General features: G+C 39.3%; 1 protein-coding gene across 1 annotated transcript; it reads left to right on the top strand.

The window, feature by feature from the left end:
* Positions 1-2,661: 2,661 nt before the first annotated feature.
* Positions 2,662-17,492, top strand: LOC105505497 (chromosome unknown open reading frame, human C1orf110). The gene is given in 6 exon segments (XM_011933335.1): positions 2,662-2,825; positions 11,555-11,753; positions 16,038-16,158; positions 16,431-16,446; positions 16,448-16,965; positions 16,967-17,492. Coding segments are annotated over 5 exon segments (897 nt in total). The 5' UTR covers positions 2,662-2,825; positions 11,555-11,566; the 3' UTR covers positions 17,022-17,492.
* Positions 17,493-18,101: the final 609 nt, after the last annotated feature.

Raw genomic sequence — 18,101 nt, 5'->3', positions numbered from 1 at the left:
AGGTGGTATCGCATTATGGTTTTAATTTGCATTTAAATCCCTGATCATTAGTGACGTTGAGCATTTTTTCTTATGTTTGTTGGCCATTTGTATATGCAGTGAATAAGCATTCCCTTTTCATCATGTCTAACATCTACCTTTTTTTTTTTTTTTTTTGATTATGGCCATTTTTGTAGAAGTAAGGTGGTATCGCATTATGGTTTTAATTTGCATTTAAATCCCTGATCATTAGTGACGTTGAGCATTTTTTCTTATGTTTGTTGGCCATTTGTATATCTTCTTTTGAGAATTGTCTATTTGTGTCCTCAGCCCAATTTTTGATGGGATCGTTTGGTTTTTTTCCTACTGAGTTGAGTTTGTTGTAGATTCTGGATATTAGTCCTTTGTCAGATGTATAGATTGCAAAGACGTTCTCCCATTCTGTGGGTTGTCTGTTTGCTGACTGTTCCTTTTGCCATGCAAAAGCTCTTTAGTTTAATTGGGTCCCAGATATTTATTTTTGTTTTTATTGCATTTGCTTTTGGGTTCTTGGTCATGAAATCCTTGCCTAAACCAATGTGTAGAAGGGTTTTTCCAATGTTATCTTCTAGAATTTTTAGAATTTCAGGCCTTAGTTTTGAGTCCTTAATCCATCTAGAGTTGATTTTTGTATAAGTTGAGAGATGAGGATCCAGTTTCATACTCCTACATGTGGTTAGCCAATTATCCCAGCACCATTTGTTGAAAAGGGTGTCCTTTTCCTACCTTGTGTTTTTGTTTGCTTTGTCAAAGATCAGTTGGCTGTAAGTATTTGGGTTTATTTCTGGGTTCTTTATTCTGTTCCGTTGGTCTATGTGCCTATTTTTATACCAGGACTATGCTGTTTTGGTGACTATGGCTTTATAGTATAGTTTGAAATCAGGTAGTGTGATGCCTCCAGATTTGTTCTTTTTGCTTAGTCTTGCTTTGGCTATGCAGGTTTTTGTTGTTCTATATGAATTTTAGAATTTTTTTTTCTAATTCTGTGAAGAATGATGGTGTTTCTCTCTCACAGCTCTTAAGATTCTTTCCTTCATCTTAACTTTGGGTAACCTGATGACAATGTGCCTAGGCAAAGATCTTTTTGTGACGAATTTTCCAGGTGTTCTTTGTGCTTCTAATATTTGGAAATCTAGGTCTCTAGAAAGGCCAGGGGAGTTTTCCTCATTTATTCTCCCGAATACGTTTTCCAATGTTTTAGAATTCTCTTCTTCCTCAAGAACACTGATTATTCTGAAGTTTGGTCATTTAACATAATCCCAGATTTCTTGGAGGCTTTGTTTATATTTTCTTATTCTTTTTTTCTTTGTTTTTGTTGGATTGGGTTAATTCAAAGAACTTGTCTTCAACCTCTGAATTTCTTCTACTTGTTCAATTCTATGGCTGAAACTTTGCCGAGCATTTCACATTTCTAAAAATTTGTCCAAAGTTTCCTGAATTTTTTATTGTTTTTTCTTTAAGCTAGCTATTTCCTTGAATATTTCTTCCTTCACTTCTGGTATCATTTTTTGGATTTCCTTGCATTGGGCTTCGCCTTTCTCTGGTCCCTCCCTGATTAGCTTAATAACTAACCTCCTGGATTCTTTTTCAGGTAATCAGGGATTTCTCCTTGGTTTAGATGCATTGCTGGTGAACTAGTGTGACTTTGGGGAAGTGCTGAAGAGCCTTGTTTTGTCATATTACCAGGTTTGGTTTTCTGGTTCCTTCTCATTTAGGTAGTCTCTGTCAGAGGGAAGGTCTAGGGTTGAAGCCTGTTGTTCAGATTCTTTTGTCTCATGGGGTGTTCCCTTGATGTAGTACTCTCCCCCTTTTCCTATGGATGTGACTTCTGTGAGCCAAACTGCACTGATTGTTGTCTCTCTTCTGGGTCTAGCCACCCAGCGAGTCTACGCAGCTCCGGGCTAATACTGGGGGTTGTCTACACAGAGTCCTGTGATGTGAACTGTCTATGGGTCTCTCAGCCATGAATATCAGTGCCTGTTCCAGTGGAGTGGCGGAGTGCACTGGACCGAGTGAGGGTTCTTAGCTTTGGTTGTTTAATGCTCTATTTTTGTGCTGTTGGCCTCCTGCCAGGAGGTGGTGCATTCCAGAAAGCATCAGTTGTGGTAGCTTTGGGAGGAACTGGTAGTGGGTGGGGCCCTAGAACTTCCAAGATTGTATGCCCTTTGTCTTCGGCTACCAGGGTGGGTAGGGAAGGACCATCAAGGGGAAGTAGCACTAGGCATGTCTGAGCTCAGACTCTGCTTAGGTGGGTCTTGCAGTGGCTGCTGTAGGGGATGAGAGCGAGATTCCCAGGTCAATAGAGTTGTGTACCTAGGATTATGGCTGCCTCTGCTGAATCACGCAGGTTGTCGGGGAAGTGGGGGAAACCCAGCAATCACAGGCCTCACTCAGCTCCCACACAAACTGAAGGGTTGATCTCCCTCCCACCATGCCCCTGCAACAGTCCCAAGTCTGTTTCCAGGTGGAGGCTGTAACAGGGTTGAAAACTTGCCCCAGGCTACTGACTGCAAAAGAAAAGGGCTTGGTTCATACCCCACCTGTGGAGTCTGCACAACAGATTTGCATCCTTCCCTGAGTTCTGACCAGGAGGCGTCTCGCCCCAAACAAATTTTTAAAAAGTTCAGTTAGACATTTCCCTCTCCCCATGGAGTTCTACCCCCTGCTCCTCTGGTCACCCTACTGATGGATCCCCATGGTGCCAGGCAGGAATGGCCTGCTGGGAGATGCAGTAAGCCCCCAGGACCTCTCCACCACCTCCTCCACCCCTGTGTTTCACTCGGCTCTCCAAATTGACTCAAGTCCAGGTAACTTCTCCCACGAAGAGGCCTTCAGTTTCTCCAGGGTGGGTGTGCATTTGGGAGAGGAGCGTCTCCCTTTCCCAAGTCCACAGTTAGGACACTCACAGTGTTTGGGGTATCTACCGGGTCCTGCAGGAGCAGTCCACTTCCTCCAAAGGGTCTGTGGGTCCTCTTGGGATTGCTGGTTTGTTCTTGCGGTTGATCTGGAGCTAAAATTCACAATAGACAACATGAATCTTAATCTATGAAAGTATAATGTTAATGTCTTTATGTTTCTCAGAGCAATAAAAGAACTTCAGAACAATGAACTGTTCTTCTTTTTTGAAAGCTCTGTGCTGTGTTACTTTGAATTAATCATTTTCCAAGTCCCAGATTTATACCTTCAATCTTCATTTAGATGTACCCACATGTTTACCACTTTCTTTGCCCTTCATTCCTTCTTGTATCTTAGTCCAAATCTAGAAACATTTCTTTCTGCTTCAAATACATCCTGCAGAATTTTATTTAGTGGAGACAAACTCTATTTTTTGTTTACTTGTCTGAAAATGACTTTCTTTTACTATGAAATTAAGTTTTTTAAAAATCACCTTTACTGAGATGTAACTTATATTCATTAAAATTCACAGTTTAAGTCCTTAAGTTTTTGGCCTCGACAAATGTATGCAACAAGTAATCATCACCTCTGTCTCCCAGGAAAGTTCCTTCATTCTTTTTTGTAGTCAGTCTTTATCTATACCTCTCAACCCGGGCAACCACTGATCTGATCTCTGTCATCATAGATTAATTGTGCACGTTATAGTATTTCGAATATACGGAATCCACTTGTCTTTTCTATCCAGTCTCTTGTCACCAGCATGTTATCTGTAAGATTCACTCATGCTTTTGCCCATGTCAATGTATTGTTCTTTTTATTGCTGAATGGTATTCCATTGTATGGATGAACCACAATTTGTTTACCAGTTCACTTGTTGATGGTCATTTGGGTTGTTTCCAGTTTGAGACTATTATGAATAAGGCTGCTATACAATATTTCTATACAAGTCTTTTTATGAGTACATGCTTTCATTTCTCTTGGTTAAGTATCCAGCAGTGGAAGTGCTGGGTCATATGTAAGTATATGTTGAATTTTGTAAGAAATTGCCATACTGTTTTCCAAAATGATTGTACCATTTTACATTCACAAAACCAATGTATAAAAGTCCAATTGCTCCATATTCTCACCAATGCTTGGTTTTACCACTTTTTTTTAATTTAAATTGTGCTAGTGAGTAAAAAGGGATACCTCGTTTTTATTTTAAATTTCTAATGACTAATTACATTAAACATATATTCATTTGTTTATTGGCCATTTGTATATTCTTTTGGATCATCTATTTTGCATTTTTAGATAGAATTATTTGTGTCCTAAATGTTAAGTTGTTGGTGTTATTTAGATATAGATACAGTTTTTTGGTTAGGTTTTTTGGTGCTGTCAATATATTCCAACCAGTTCTTGCTTGCCTTTTGTTTTCCCTGTAGTGTTTTTTTAATAACAGAAGGTTTTAATTTTTATTAAGTCCATTTTATCAAATTTTTTATTTTATAGTTTGGTCTTTTTGTCTGTTATACAAGAAATCTTTGCCAAACTCAAGTTTACAAAAATTTTCTTTTCTTATATTTCTTCTAGAAGTTTTGTAGTTTTTGCCTACATGTTAAGGTATATAATCAATTTTAAAATAATTTTTGTGTAGGAGGTAACATAAAAATTGAAATTTGATTTCTTTTCCACATAGATACCCAATTGTTCCAATACTACTTGTAAAAAGAATATTCTTTCCCCCTATTAAATTATATTGGTGTTTCTTTCTAAAATAAACTGACTAAATGTGTGGGTTTACTTCTAAAGTCTCTTCTCTGTGGTAGTGATCCTACATGTTCACCTTTATACCAACACTACACAATCTTATTGACTATAGCTGTAGAATAAGTCTTGAAATCAGGTAATATTAAGTCCAATATAATTTGTTCATTCTTTTCAAAATTATTGTGACTACTCTAAGTCATTTGTACTACCATTTGAATTTTAGAGTTACCTTTATTTGCCAGAAAAAAAAAACAAAAAAGTCTGCTAGGGTTTTGATTATGATTAAATCTACAGATAATTTTTAGAAGAATTGGCAGTCTAAAATACTTAGGATTCTAGCCCATAAACATGAATTATCTCCTCATTTATTTACTTTTTTTTTTTTTTTTTTTTTTTTTTTTTTTTTTGTGAGGCAGAGTCTCACTCTTGTTGCCCAGGCTGGAATGCAATGGTGCGATCTTGGCTCACTGCAACCTCTGCCTCCTGGGTTTGAGCGATTCTCCTGCCTCAGCCTCCCAGGTAGCTGAGATTACAGGTGCCTGCCACCATGCCCAGCTAATTTTTGTATTTTTAGTGGAGACAGGGTTTCACCATGTTGGCCAGGCCGGTCTCGAACTCTTAACTCAGGTGATCTACCTGCCTCGACTTCCCAAAGTGCTGGGATTACAGGCGTGAGCCACCGTGCCCAGTCTATTTAGGTCTTTTTTAATCTCTCTATAAAACATTTTGTAGTTCTATATTTTATTAAATGTATTTCTAAATATTTTGGATTCATTATGACATTTTTAATTTACAATATTTTTGTTAATATATGTAAACATATTTTGTATACTGATATATGCTAAAATCACACAAGATGTAAATGCCTTACTATTTTCTCCACAGAAAATTATGTCATCTGTGAGTAAAGACAGTTGTACTTTCCTTTCCAGTCTGTATGTCTTTTTCTTGCCTCACTGAAGTAGCTAAGTCCTCTAGTACAATAGTAAATAGAAATGGTAAGAGCAAACATCTATGCCTTGTTCTCGTTCTTTGGGGGTATTTTCCCATTAAGTATAATGTTTACTGTGGGTTTATTATAGATGCTAATTATCAGGTTGAAGATATTTCCTTCTCTTCCTAGTCTGATGAAATTGATATTGGATCTTGTGAAATGATTTTTAATTCAAATGATTTTATGGTTCTTGTCTATATTCTGTTAATATGGTTAAATCAGGTTGATTTTTAAACATCAAATCAACTCTGTGTTACTGACAAAATAAATTTCTGTTCTTATAAATTACTTAGCCTTAGGTATTTCATTGTAGCAACACAAAACAGAATACATTGTTATTTTAATTTTTCACATGTATTAAAACTTGTTTCATGGCCCACCTGTGGTCTATCTTGATAAATGTTCATTGTGCACTGGAAAAGAATGAGTATTTTGTTGTTGGGTATAATTAACATTCTATAAATGTTAATTAGATCAAGTTGGTTGACAGTGTTGTTTCAATTTCCTTTAGCCTTACTAATTTTCTCTATACTTTTTCAATAACTTATTGAGAAAAGGATATTGGAGCCACTGACAATAGCTGTGGGCTTGTTGATTCCTCCATGTAATTCTATTCGCTTTTGCTTCCCATATTAGGTGCAAAATATTGTGGATTTTATTATGGATGAATTAATCCCTTTATTGTTAAGAAATTACCCTCTTTACCCCTATTAAATTATTGACTCTGAATACTATTTTATTTGGGATAAATATAGCTGTCTCTAATTTCTTTTATTTAGTGTGATCATGGTATATCTTTTTCTATTCATTTACTCTTAACCTATTCATTTCTTCATACTTTACAAAAGTGTTTTCGATTTGTTTCTTTGCCAGCATGATATAGTGTGGCCTTGTTGTTTTATTTGATCTGAAAATTTCTGCCTTTTAATGGGGCATTGAGACCATTTATATTTATTATGGTTCTTAATATATTTGGGTTTAAAATCTATCATCTTGCCATTTATTTCTTGTTTATTCATAGTTCTTTTATTTTCTCTTTCCTATTTTTCTGCTTTATTTCAAGTTTAGCATTTTTTATAATTCAATGTTATCTTAGTTGTTGATTTATTATAATTATTTGTTATATCATTTTAGTGGTTGCTTTAGAGTGTAGAATACACAGTTTTAACTCATTACAGTCTACCTTCAAGTCATATTATAATGCTGCAAATATAAGAACCTTATAACAGTAAACTTCCATTTATTCTCACGTGAATTTTGTACTACTGTTCCCATGCTGTTTACATGTTTACATGCTATACATCTCACACTACATTTTTTGTTTTTCTTTGAACAGTTAATTACATTTTAAAGAGATTTATATAATAAGAAAAATAGACTTTATACTTGCTCATGGATTGACTGTTTCTGGTGCTCTTTATTTCTTTGTGTAGATTTGGATTTCCATCAGGTATAATTTTTCTTTTGCTTGAAAAATTACTTTTAATGTTTCTTGAACTGTAGGTCTGTTGTTGAAGAATTATTTAGGCTTCTGTGTGACTGAAAAATTATTCAATTTTCCTTTGCTCTTGAAGATATTTTTGTTGAGTATAGAATTCTAGGTTGATTTTTTTCTTTCAGAACTTTAAAAGTTTTGCTCCACTGTCTTCTGGTTTTCATCATTTTTGGTAGGAAGTCTGTGTAATTATTTGTGTTCCTCTGTATATAATATATCTTTTTAAATTTGGCTGTTTTTAAGGGTATCTCTTTATTACTTTTTAAAATAATTTTATTTTATATACCTTGGAGTAGTTTAATTCATATATCTTTTGCTTGAGATTCATTGAGCTTCTTTTTTTTTTTTTTTTTTTTTTGAGATGGAGTCTCACCCAGTCACCCAAGAGTGCAATGGTGTGATCCTGGCTGCCTGCAACCTCCATCTCCCAGGTTCAAACAATTCTCCGGCCTCAGCCTCCCATGTAGCTGGGATTACAGGCGGCCACCACTACAACCAGCTAATTTTTGTCTTTTTAATAGAGACGGGGTTTCACCATGTTGGCCAGGCTGGTCTCAAACTCCTGACCTTGTGATCCACCTGCCTTGGCCTCCCAAAGGGCTGGGATTACAGGCATGAGTCACTGCGCCTGGCCTCATTGAGCTTCTGGGATCTACTACTCTACCTTGCTAATTCTGGATACCTGGGTCTCTCTGAACTTATACCTCTGTCTCCTCAGGTCAGGAACCCCTGCCTGGTTGCTCAATTCTTGTGCTGTGGTCTGGAAACCCTTTCTAGTCAGTAAGCTGTAGCGATAATAAGGATTCTCTGGTTTGTTTCCACTCTCTCAGGGATCACCATCTGTTCTGACTGATGTCCAATTTTTTTTAATTTCATGATTTTTTTCTGCTTTTTAAATTGTTTCATGTAGAAAAGTAAATCTAGTTCCCATTACTCCATCTTTGCTGAAAATCAGGAGCTAACTTTTATTGGACATCTACTATACACGAATTACTTTAAATTCATCATTTCATTCAATTCTATCAGAAAACCTATGATAAAGATACTTTTAACCTATTTTACAAATAAAGAAACAAAGGGATAGGACAGGATTAATGACTAAAGTCACATATTCTATAAATGGCAGATTATTTGATTCCAGATATGTTTTGACTACAAAAGGATGTGACTGCATGTAAAACAGAGCGAATTATAGAAAACTACATGAATGTGCATTAAAAATCTATTCTGTAAAATTTTATTTTAATCAAAACCACTTTACTGAACAGTTTGAACTACTTCTTTCTCTGGTAGTGGAGGTAAGGACATAACCTGAGAATGATAGTTTTACACTTCCAATCACTATCTTTGCTGATTTTCTTTCTTGTTCCTTAATGGTATCCTGGGCAGATTCTACACATTCCTTGATATTTTGTTTAAAAAAAATTCATTCTGCTTTGAAGCTCCAATTTCACACTAATTTAAATCCCTCTTCACTGGACTCCAGGATGTTTGGAGATGGGTAAGGAGGATTATCTGCTGTATCATTCTTCCTTCTCCAAGCCTTGGAGTGGAAAAGGCATGATCTTTTTGTATACTTCCTCTCCCTTGTCTTTTCAACACTAACCATTTTAAGGTCATGGGCTAGGAGAGAATAGAGGAGGCAGAGATCTTCCTATATAACTGCCACATTTGTGATGCAGGCATGACTAGCATTTTCCTATCTATTCTTGTGTTCCCATGTTCCCATAGATAGATTTTCCTGTCTATTCTGTGTGTTTTCATGTCCTCTGCTTTGAGATGTGTGGTTTTATGAGGGAGTTCATCTTCACTCAGATCCCTTCTGTCTCTGCCTCCTTCTGGCCCTGCCTGTGATTCCATTTCCCCTCCGGATGAAGCACTGCCTTCCAAGAAGAGCAAAGTGATGACTATGCCATGGTTTCCGCCACCTCATATAATCCCTCTGCTCCCTCCCATGGAGCCAGGTCCTCTCTGACATTCTCAGAGGGCTGAGAGTAACTAGGATGGCTTTGGCCACCATTCTTTTCCTAGGCACTCCACACTAAGGCTCCTTCTTGCCCTTCAGCCATAGATTAATTCTGCAAGCCTTTCCTCTTCAGTTCTCTCTCAAAATGACATGCAGGAACCAAGCTTTTCTAAGAAATCCCTCACTATCATCAGCTATAGTGGCAACAAAGGGATGGAATGGGGACTGCGCTATTGTTCTGCAGTCAACAAGCCTCTAGCTGGGGGTACGATCCCAATCCCGGTCTCACCTTGTGTAGCATCTCATTCTCCCAGATAATTTTCTTGGAATCCCACTTCATTCATTTAAATTCTGGAGGTGAGGGAATTACCTCATGAGAAAGGATGGGAAAGGAACTACCTCCCACTGTGAGAATAGCATGTTCTTCCTCCCTGCTATCCCCTGTAATCTCCTTATAATTACTTATTTGCTGGGCAATGATTGTGGTTAGTAGGTCCTGTTTAGCTGCCTGCGTGTCAGTAAACTCTGGGGGGATTACCAGGCCCCAGTGTTGGCAGCTCTATTTAGACTGTGGCATATCAGTGCCTCTTATTTTCAGATGAAGCTCCAAGGCAACAGTAAAAATCCCACTCAATATCTTGTTATATAAACAATGGCTCTGCTCAGCCTTCTACTGTAGCTGTTCAAAATATGCGCACAAAAGTTGATTTTAATTTTACTTTGCTTAGTGCTGCTTTCACCACTTTGAAAATCTTGATAAGCACCAAAGTGCTCTGAGCACGTGGAGAGGCCTGGAGAAGGTCACTACGGTGTACAATAATACAAAATAAATTAACTTCTCTCCTGCACGAAGTGTGCACAGTCATGACAGAAAAAACAGGGTGCTTTCTTTTGAGGCTGACCTGGTTTTCAAGAAGTAGGAATGAAGGTTAGGGTAGGGAGGTATGGCAAAGAGAAAAAAAGAAAAGGAGGGAAAGGAGGAAAGGGTGGGGGAGAGAGAGACTGAGAACACAGACACTCCTTGCTTTCATTCCTGGCTCCCACGGACACAGCCCAGAAGGAGCACTGTGGACCCCTCTTGGGACAGGCTAGAGCTGGCAGGCTTCTTTTACCCACAGAGCTATTTAGAGTTCTGGCCTCGCCAGCAGGGATTAGTGCCATGGCCCAAGGAGCTAGCATTCTTGACCAGGGGAGGTAGGGAGGGACGAAGAGAGCTTTCAAGTGTATTTAACATTCTCCTCACAGCCCTCTCCAACGGGTCTCCCTCTGTCCTTTCTCCAAACACCAGACTCCTAAGTTTACTGAAGAAAAATAAGCTCATTAATCCAGACTCAGCCTAACATAGCAAAAGAAACAAGACATAGTCTGATGGTGAAAACATAGTCTGATGGATTTGGAGGTAAGTTCTGCTGGCCCTGTTCTTTAACAAAAGTTTAGTCTATGCTTTAGACTCTAAAACAAGTACCTTAAAATGTATTTCTTTCCCATGTCCTGGCCTTTTCCTCCTTTTTAATGTTAAGCTTTTTTTCTGTATTATAATCACCAAAACTTTTATTGACAGCAATCTGTTTATATCCTGAGCACATGTTGTGCTCTGAGCTCTGAGAAAAGTGTTAGAGAGACTCAAACAAGAGAAAAACGTGTCCCTACTTAGTGCTATTTAGAGGAGAAAGAAGCAGGTGTGGGCTTAGACATCAGGGTACATGGAGGAAGGAGAGCATCTAAAGTCTGAGAAGATGGGTGAGGACGAGAAGAAAAGCTTTTGCCCAATCTAAGCAGCTTCCCTGGTGTTGCCCAGACTACTCATCGTGGATGCTGTTCTACTTTATAATCAGGATACCCCAATCTTCCGCTTTCCGAGAAAGCCCCTTGAGCGTAGGAACTGTGTCTCATTCACCATTACTCTTAGCTTTTAGCATAGCACCTGGCATACAGTAGTATTATAGGCTGAATGAACCTATGCATATGTGAATTAATGAACTGGCAGGGTGCGGGAAGGAATGGCCACATCCTAAGTTCCAAAATCCTCTCCAGACCACTGAGCAGCCTCTTTGGGAGCCTTTAAGAACAGTAAAAGAGGCTTTTCTTATTGGGTGAATAATGCCTTGTATATGTAGGCTGCCTTTTTTTCCCAAAGAGTTGTTCTTACCCATCTCACTTGATCGTCACACAAATCTGACTGGTAGCTGTGTTGGGGGAGCCTATTGTATTGTATCACTATTTTATTGACAAGGAGGCTGAGGCTCAGAGGAATGACTACCCTCAATCCTTCTGTGTTACTCTGGAAACTCATTTAACAATAGTGTGATTTCATCTGACTAGGCACCTGTGGTTTCAGAAATACACAGGTTCAACCACTGATCTCTGATTAAAAGCCAGGGGTCAGTATCTCAGTCTTCCATTGATCAGGTTAGTTGTGATGTCTTATTGTCTCTAGACCATAAAGAAGATGGAGAGGCACATGGTCAGGGAACAATTGTATAAGCACTTTGATTTGGAGAGGAAGAATGTCAAGCTGGCTGAAGCCAGACTGGACCAAAGGCTGCAGAAACTGGAGGATATCTGCCTCTACCATGTGAAATTGCTGACCTGGGAGCAGAGGCAGCTTCAAAAAGAACTGCAGAAGTTGCAGCAAGGTAAGACTTTCAGAACTGGGGAGGACGATGCCCCAGAGGCACAGCAGGGCAGTGGGCCCATCACTCTGCTGAGGCCCTTTCAGAGCCCTGAGTGCCAAGACAGCAAGAGCTTCTGATCAGAGCCTGGAGTTTAGGCTGCCTAGCCTTCCTTGTCCCTCCCCTGTCATTACATAGCTCCCCCCCAGCAGCCTACTGGGAAGCCTTCTTGAGCTAACATTTCTCAGGCTTCCAGTCACTGCCATCTTTCAAGTTAGCTCTTTCTTGCTTAAATCCTTTGTTTTCTACTTTTAAATTTTATTTTTCATTTTGATTTTCTTTCATTATCTGGGCTGATTTGGCTTCACCCATTTTTTGATATCCAATCTTTCTCTTTTGGATCTAACAACAATTTATTGAGCAGTTACTAATGTGCAAGTCGCTGTCCTAGCCCACTTTATGAAAGTTAAAAAAGAAGGGAAAGAAAAAATGTCTCTGGAATTAGTACCTCAGCTTCCTCCAATGTCAAATAAAAGCATTTCCTACCTTATGAAGTTATTTGAGGATTCAGTGAGCACTTGGATAAAATAAGTGCTATATAAGTGCACACTCTTATCAATTAAAAATTGTTACACAATTGAAACCCTTCTACTGTTTTTGTTGAAAATTGTCGCAGTTGTACAGTCTGTAGAAACTAGTTCTCCTTTGTTCATCATTAAAATAATTAGATTTTAATATTACTTAAAAATTCAGCACAGGAAAGAAATATCTTGGCTCTTGAAGACTACATCCTTTCTTACTGAAGGCAAGTGCCTGAACTCAGGAGTCTGAAATGGACAGAGCATGTTCAAGAGGAAGGCCAGGTGCTATAAATGAACATAAAATATTTCAGGTCAACAGAGCTTATACATGACATAAATGCCAAGAGTAATAGCCAAATGTCTAGCCTGGGAATTCTTTCTAACCTCCAGCTTTGGGTTTGAAAGATACTCTGAGCAACTAACTGAACTCCTCTGCTTTCAATTTCCCTGTCTGCAATAAATGCTTAAACCAACCTAGAATTAGAGCTCACATACTGGAAAAGGGTCTTAGAAGCCATTTGGTTGATTCCCACTCTTATTCAAAAAGGACACTGAAGATCAGATGGCTACTCTCAGGAGGGTGTACAAAAGGCCAGGCCCTAGTAAGTGGCTGTCCTTGCTGAGTAGAGAGTTGGATTGGAAACAGTATGAATCAGGAGGTAGAAAACTTTGATTCAGGTGCTTCTGCCTCCATATCCTTTGGGAAGTCATATTCTCTCTAAGCCTCAGACTTCTTGACAGTAAAATCGGGGATACAGGAAGGAAGCAATTAAGTCTCAATATTTCTTAGGCACTGTGCTAGGCAATAGTTTTCCATGATTCATTTAAATGAAATTGTTATTGAGATTCAATTCTATGCCAGTGAGTGGATTATTTAAGATGCATGTTGCCAGTCCTTTGAGTCAGCAGGTTAGAAATTAGGCTTAAAAATCCACATTTTTAACTAAGATGATACTAAGGCAGATTATTCTGGGACAGGTGTTTTTCAGACCAGACTTTGCAAAACAGCTACTCAGGTAGAGTCTGGAATGCAAATATGAAAAACCGTGGTCTCTGCCCTCAAGGTATTCATATTTAAATTGGAGAGTAGTTCCGCTTATAAAAAATGATTATCAAAACTGCTAATTGAGTTCTTCGCAAAGTAGGGCAGGAACAGAAAAAGGTTCCTGTGTCTATCAAAGGGCTTTAGCTAAGATTTCCCAAAAGACACAGTGTGTGAGCAGAATCTCAGAGGAGGAGGAGAATGGGGAAAGGGTGGGAAGTTTGTCAGGAGGACGTATGGAATGGGGCCACTGCCGGCAGAAGGAATAATATGTACAAAGGCACATAAATGAGCACTGCTTGCCTCAGTACTGCAGGCATGTGACATGGAAGTGGGGAAGAGGAGAACGTGTAGGTGCAGTTTTCAGAGACAACGCAAAATAGCCAATGTCTCCAATCCAATCCAATCATGAATGACTTCACAGGTCTTGCAAAAGAGTTGAGAGTTCACCCTGTAGGGTTTGAGACTGGTGAAAATTACATGCTCAAATGTTAAAAAGATCATTCTGGGTGCAAAGTTTAAGGTAAAATAGACCTCAGGCTATAGTCAGAGTAGACCTGATAGAATTACAAAGTTCAGGCCATGGTTTCAAGGCCTAAACTAGGGCATTGGTCAGGTGAAGAAAATGAGAAGATGAGCATCTCAAGATATTTAGAAAGTAGAATTGTTGGAGTTTTAAGACTAAATATATTTCCAAGGGTAAAGAAAACCAGAATCCAAAGTATATTGCCTGGCACAAAGTGGGTGCTCAAATGAGCTTGTCAAATCTGGTAACTGGGTGGGTAGAAGTACCATACCTTCACAGAGAGAACATTGGAGAAACATCAAGTTTCAAAGAAAAGATACGTTCATTTCTCAACCTATTGTCCCCGTAGGTCTAAACTTCAGAAGACAGACCTTGCTGGGAGAAGTAGCTCAAAATCCCTCAGTTTATATGGAATAGGTGAAGTTCTTACATGTAAGAGACCCCTACAAAAGACCCCAAGGAGAAAACAAAGGATGACAGGCTCACAAAGAACTCTTCCTTGTTCTGATCGCTTCACAAAGAAGTGATCATATGAAAGAGTATTAGGAGTTCAATGTGAATTCTAGGTTCCCCATCTGGTCATATTCCCTCTGCTTGGTGCCTATTAACAGACAGTAGATTTAAAGAATTCTCTCCCATGAGCAAAAGTAGTCCAAGACTTTCAACTCTAAATGACCAGTTCATGAGATGTCTTAAATCTAATTGAGTTCTCCATAGCAGCTATGTCTGCAAGATGCTAAAGCATCAACTCAACAAGTGAAAAGTCCACTTAGTCATGGCTGGCAGTTGCAAACTCACAGTTGGATAGGAGGTCACATAATTGCAGTAAAGGAGACAGTCTGGCCGGGCGCGGTGGCTCAAGCCTGTAATCCCAGCACTTTGGGAGGCCGAGACGGGCGGATCACGAGGTCAGGAGATCGAGACCATCCTGGCTAACACGGTGAAACCCCGTCTCTACTAAAAAATACAAAAAACTAGCCGGGCGACGTGGCGGGCGCCTGTAGTCCCAGCTACTCGGGAGGCTGAGGCAGGAGAATGGCGTGAACCTCGGAGGCGGAGCTTGCGGTGAGCTGAGATCCGGCCACTGCACTCCAGCTTGGGTGATAGCGAGACTCCGTCTCAAAAAAAAAAAAAAAAAAAAAAGGAGACAGTCCACTCACACCCAGTCATTTTGTTTTTGAAAACATTGTGCTTGCCAAGTAAAATGTTCAAAGGAAACCTCCACGGGCTTAGCCAGTTTAAACCTCTGATCTTAGTGTTTCTAAATCCTCTTTAACATATACTAGGTAAACACTGGAAAACTGCTTTAAATTTTTCCTTTTCCATCTATCACACCAGATGAACCTAATGTGTAATATACACCAAGGTTTATACACACTGGTTTTCTGAAAGTCCAGTTTGCAGAATTCTTTTTCTTCTTCTTTTTTTTTTGAGACGGAGTCTCGCTCTGTCGCCCAGGCTGGAGTGCAGTGGCCAGATCTCAGCTCACTGCAAGCTCCGCCTCCTGGGTTTACGCCATTCTCCTGCCTCAGCCTCCCGAGTAGCTGGGACTACAGGCGCCCGCCACCTTGCCCGGCTAGTTGTTTTTGTATTTTTTTAGTAGAGACGGGGTTTCACCGTGTTCGCCAGGATGGTCTCGATCTCCTGACCTCGTGATCCACCCGTCTCGGCCTCCCAAAGTGCTGGGATTACAGGCTTGAGCCACCGCGCCCGGCCCTTTTTCTTCTTCTTATGTTGGTTTTCTAGGGCTGCCATAACAAAGAACTACAAACCGGGTGCCTTAAACAACAAAAATGTATTGCCTTACAATTCTAGAGTCTGGAAATTCAAAATCAATATGTCAGACATGTTGGTTCCCTCTGAAAACTGTGAGGGAAGGCTCTTTGCAGGCCTCTCTCCTTGGCTTATAGATGGTTGTCTTCCCCCTGTATCTCTTAGTGCTCTCCCTGTATGTGTCTGTGTGTTCTAAGTTCCTTTCCTTATAAGGACACCAGTAATACAGGATCAGGACCCACCCTAATGACCTCATTTTAATTTTGTTATCTCTGTAAGATCTTATCTCCAAATAAGGTCCCACTCTGAGGTACTGGGGGTTAGGACTTGAAAGTAAAAAATTTAAGGACACAATCCAACTCATAACACTTCTTAATTAACTCAAGCAAAAACCATGAAGAAAAAGTTCTCCTCTTATTTGGGGAATGGAATTCAGAAGAGACCAGAAGATGTTCTCATGTTCTCACCACAGGGAGGGCACAGAGCCCCACAGGCTAAGAAAATGAGGTAAGAACTTGATTACTAAACTCATGGGTATGACATTAAGTCCCTCTTCCCAACTGACCTCTTTAAACTGTTTTCCTGAAGAAATGCTCCGTTCCCCTTCTTAAGGGAGACATTTTCCGTACATTGTTACCACTCAATTTCACCCTCCACCCCATTCCCACCTATATTACCTTGGCTGATAGGGAAGAGGACTACATTCTAGTAAGTTGAAAGATCTAAAGAAGAGCTTCTTTATTGGTTTTCAGAGATCTTTCTTTTATCTCCTTTCTCAGAGCATTGGCAACCCGTAATGACCCAAGACACACACAAAAGCAAGTCCCAGCTGCTTCCTTCACATGATCCTGGCCTCAAAGACTCCATGAAGAGCAAAGAGCAGCCACTCTCTCAAAATAACAGAACTGCCTGCTTCATGAAAGAGCAACCACAAGCCCAGGAGAAAGATTCTGTGAATCCACCTAAGGACGTAGACTCCAGTAAGGGCATCTCTGTTCTATGCCAAAATCAAGAGGTTTCCACCAACACCATAGAACAAGGTCCTAGTTCCAGCCCAGCTCATAACAGTGGAATGGCACATGCTGATAAGACCAGATCAAAAGATGTTGCTCTAAAGCCAGATGGGAACACTGGAAAACAAATTCCTCCAAATCACATGGAACGTGCAGGAAGCTTCGAAGGCGAGTTCACAAAGCCAGCCTTCTTAGAGTTGCTTTCAAAGGCCAGAAATGTGCATTATCTCCGGCACAGGGTCCCCCCTGAGTCTGAGAGGTTGCTTAGCATTGGGGAGGTATTTGGGCATGGGGAATCCCTGGAAGGCAGGCGAGGAGTGTGAAAATAGAGAGCCTTCTAAGTTTCTTCCTCTCTAACCATTTAACATAGCCTGATAATAACATATTCCATTATTGCTAAGGAAATGTGCTCCTCAAATGGCTATATTAAGCAATACAGAGAAAAACAAACAAACATAATTGAATTACAATTTTATTTTAAACTTCCTATTATTTTCCGGGAATATAATATTTCTTGAATGAACAATGCTAATATATGAAAAAGGAGGGGAGGAATGAATCTTCTGAAAGTGCTTTTTAAGGGATGTGTTTATGATGTCATCAACAATATGAATATATATTGATGACTGGACTTGGGAAAACAGTAAGTAGTCTTGCTTTCAGGGACTTCCTGTTTCTTCTAGGAGATTCTCATGATGCCACCTGCTGGCAAAACGGCGTAGCTATTTTCTTTGTTTTAGTTTGATATACAGTAGTGGTAGGAATAGGAATGCGATTGTAAACATGTACTGTAACATGGTATGTAAAGAAAACCTGCTCTTTAACCACACCCATGTGCTCTCTTTGGAAGCCCTTTCCTTCTTTCCTTTATTTACAGGTAGCTCCATTTTAGTTTTCACCTGCTCATATCAAATTTTGTGAGTCCTGTTGAAAGAATAATGGACAATCTTTCCCTCTCGTATCTTTTAGAATCAAAGGATTTAAAAAACTTTTAATCATCTCCCAACATGATGTCAAATGCACAGCAGACTCTATCAAAACGATTTCACTGTAAAATGAGAGGTACTAACATTGCTAACAAGTTATTGTTTCAAATAGGCCTCTATGACTTGGTCTACATTGTAAAAGAATCGATTAGATTTTGTTTACCATTCAAGGGATCCAAATATCACACTAAAAATAAGTAGTATCATAAGTTATCAGAAAACAATAGCTTTTTGTTAATGCATTTAAACTTATTGTCTACCTAATGAAGTGTAGAATAAAATCATCACCACTTTTTATCTATACTGACTTTATTAGGAAAATCATCTTGCACCATAGGTCTCAAAGAAATCATGCCTCTATGGTGGATAAATTCAAATCTTCAGCCCAATAACAAACTTTAATTCCAGAAGTATAAACTTGAGGGCCTATTTCATATCTGGCATCCATATT

This window comes from Colobus angolensis, unplaced genomic scaffold (genome assembly GCF_000951035.1).
Source record: "Colobus angolensis palliatus isolate OR3802 unplaced genomic scaffold, Cang.pa_1.0 Scaffold126, whole genome shotgun sequence".
In the NCBI taxonomy this organism is placed as follows: domain Eukaryota; kingdom Metazoa; phylum Chordata; class Mammalia; order Primates; family Cercopithecidae; genus Colobus; species Colobus angolensis.
Note: the sequence above shows the minus strand (reverse complement) of the source record. Positions and strands in the feature narration are given on the sequence as shown.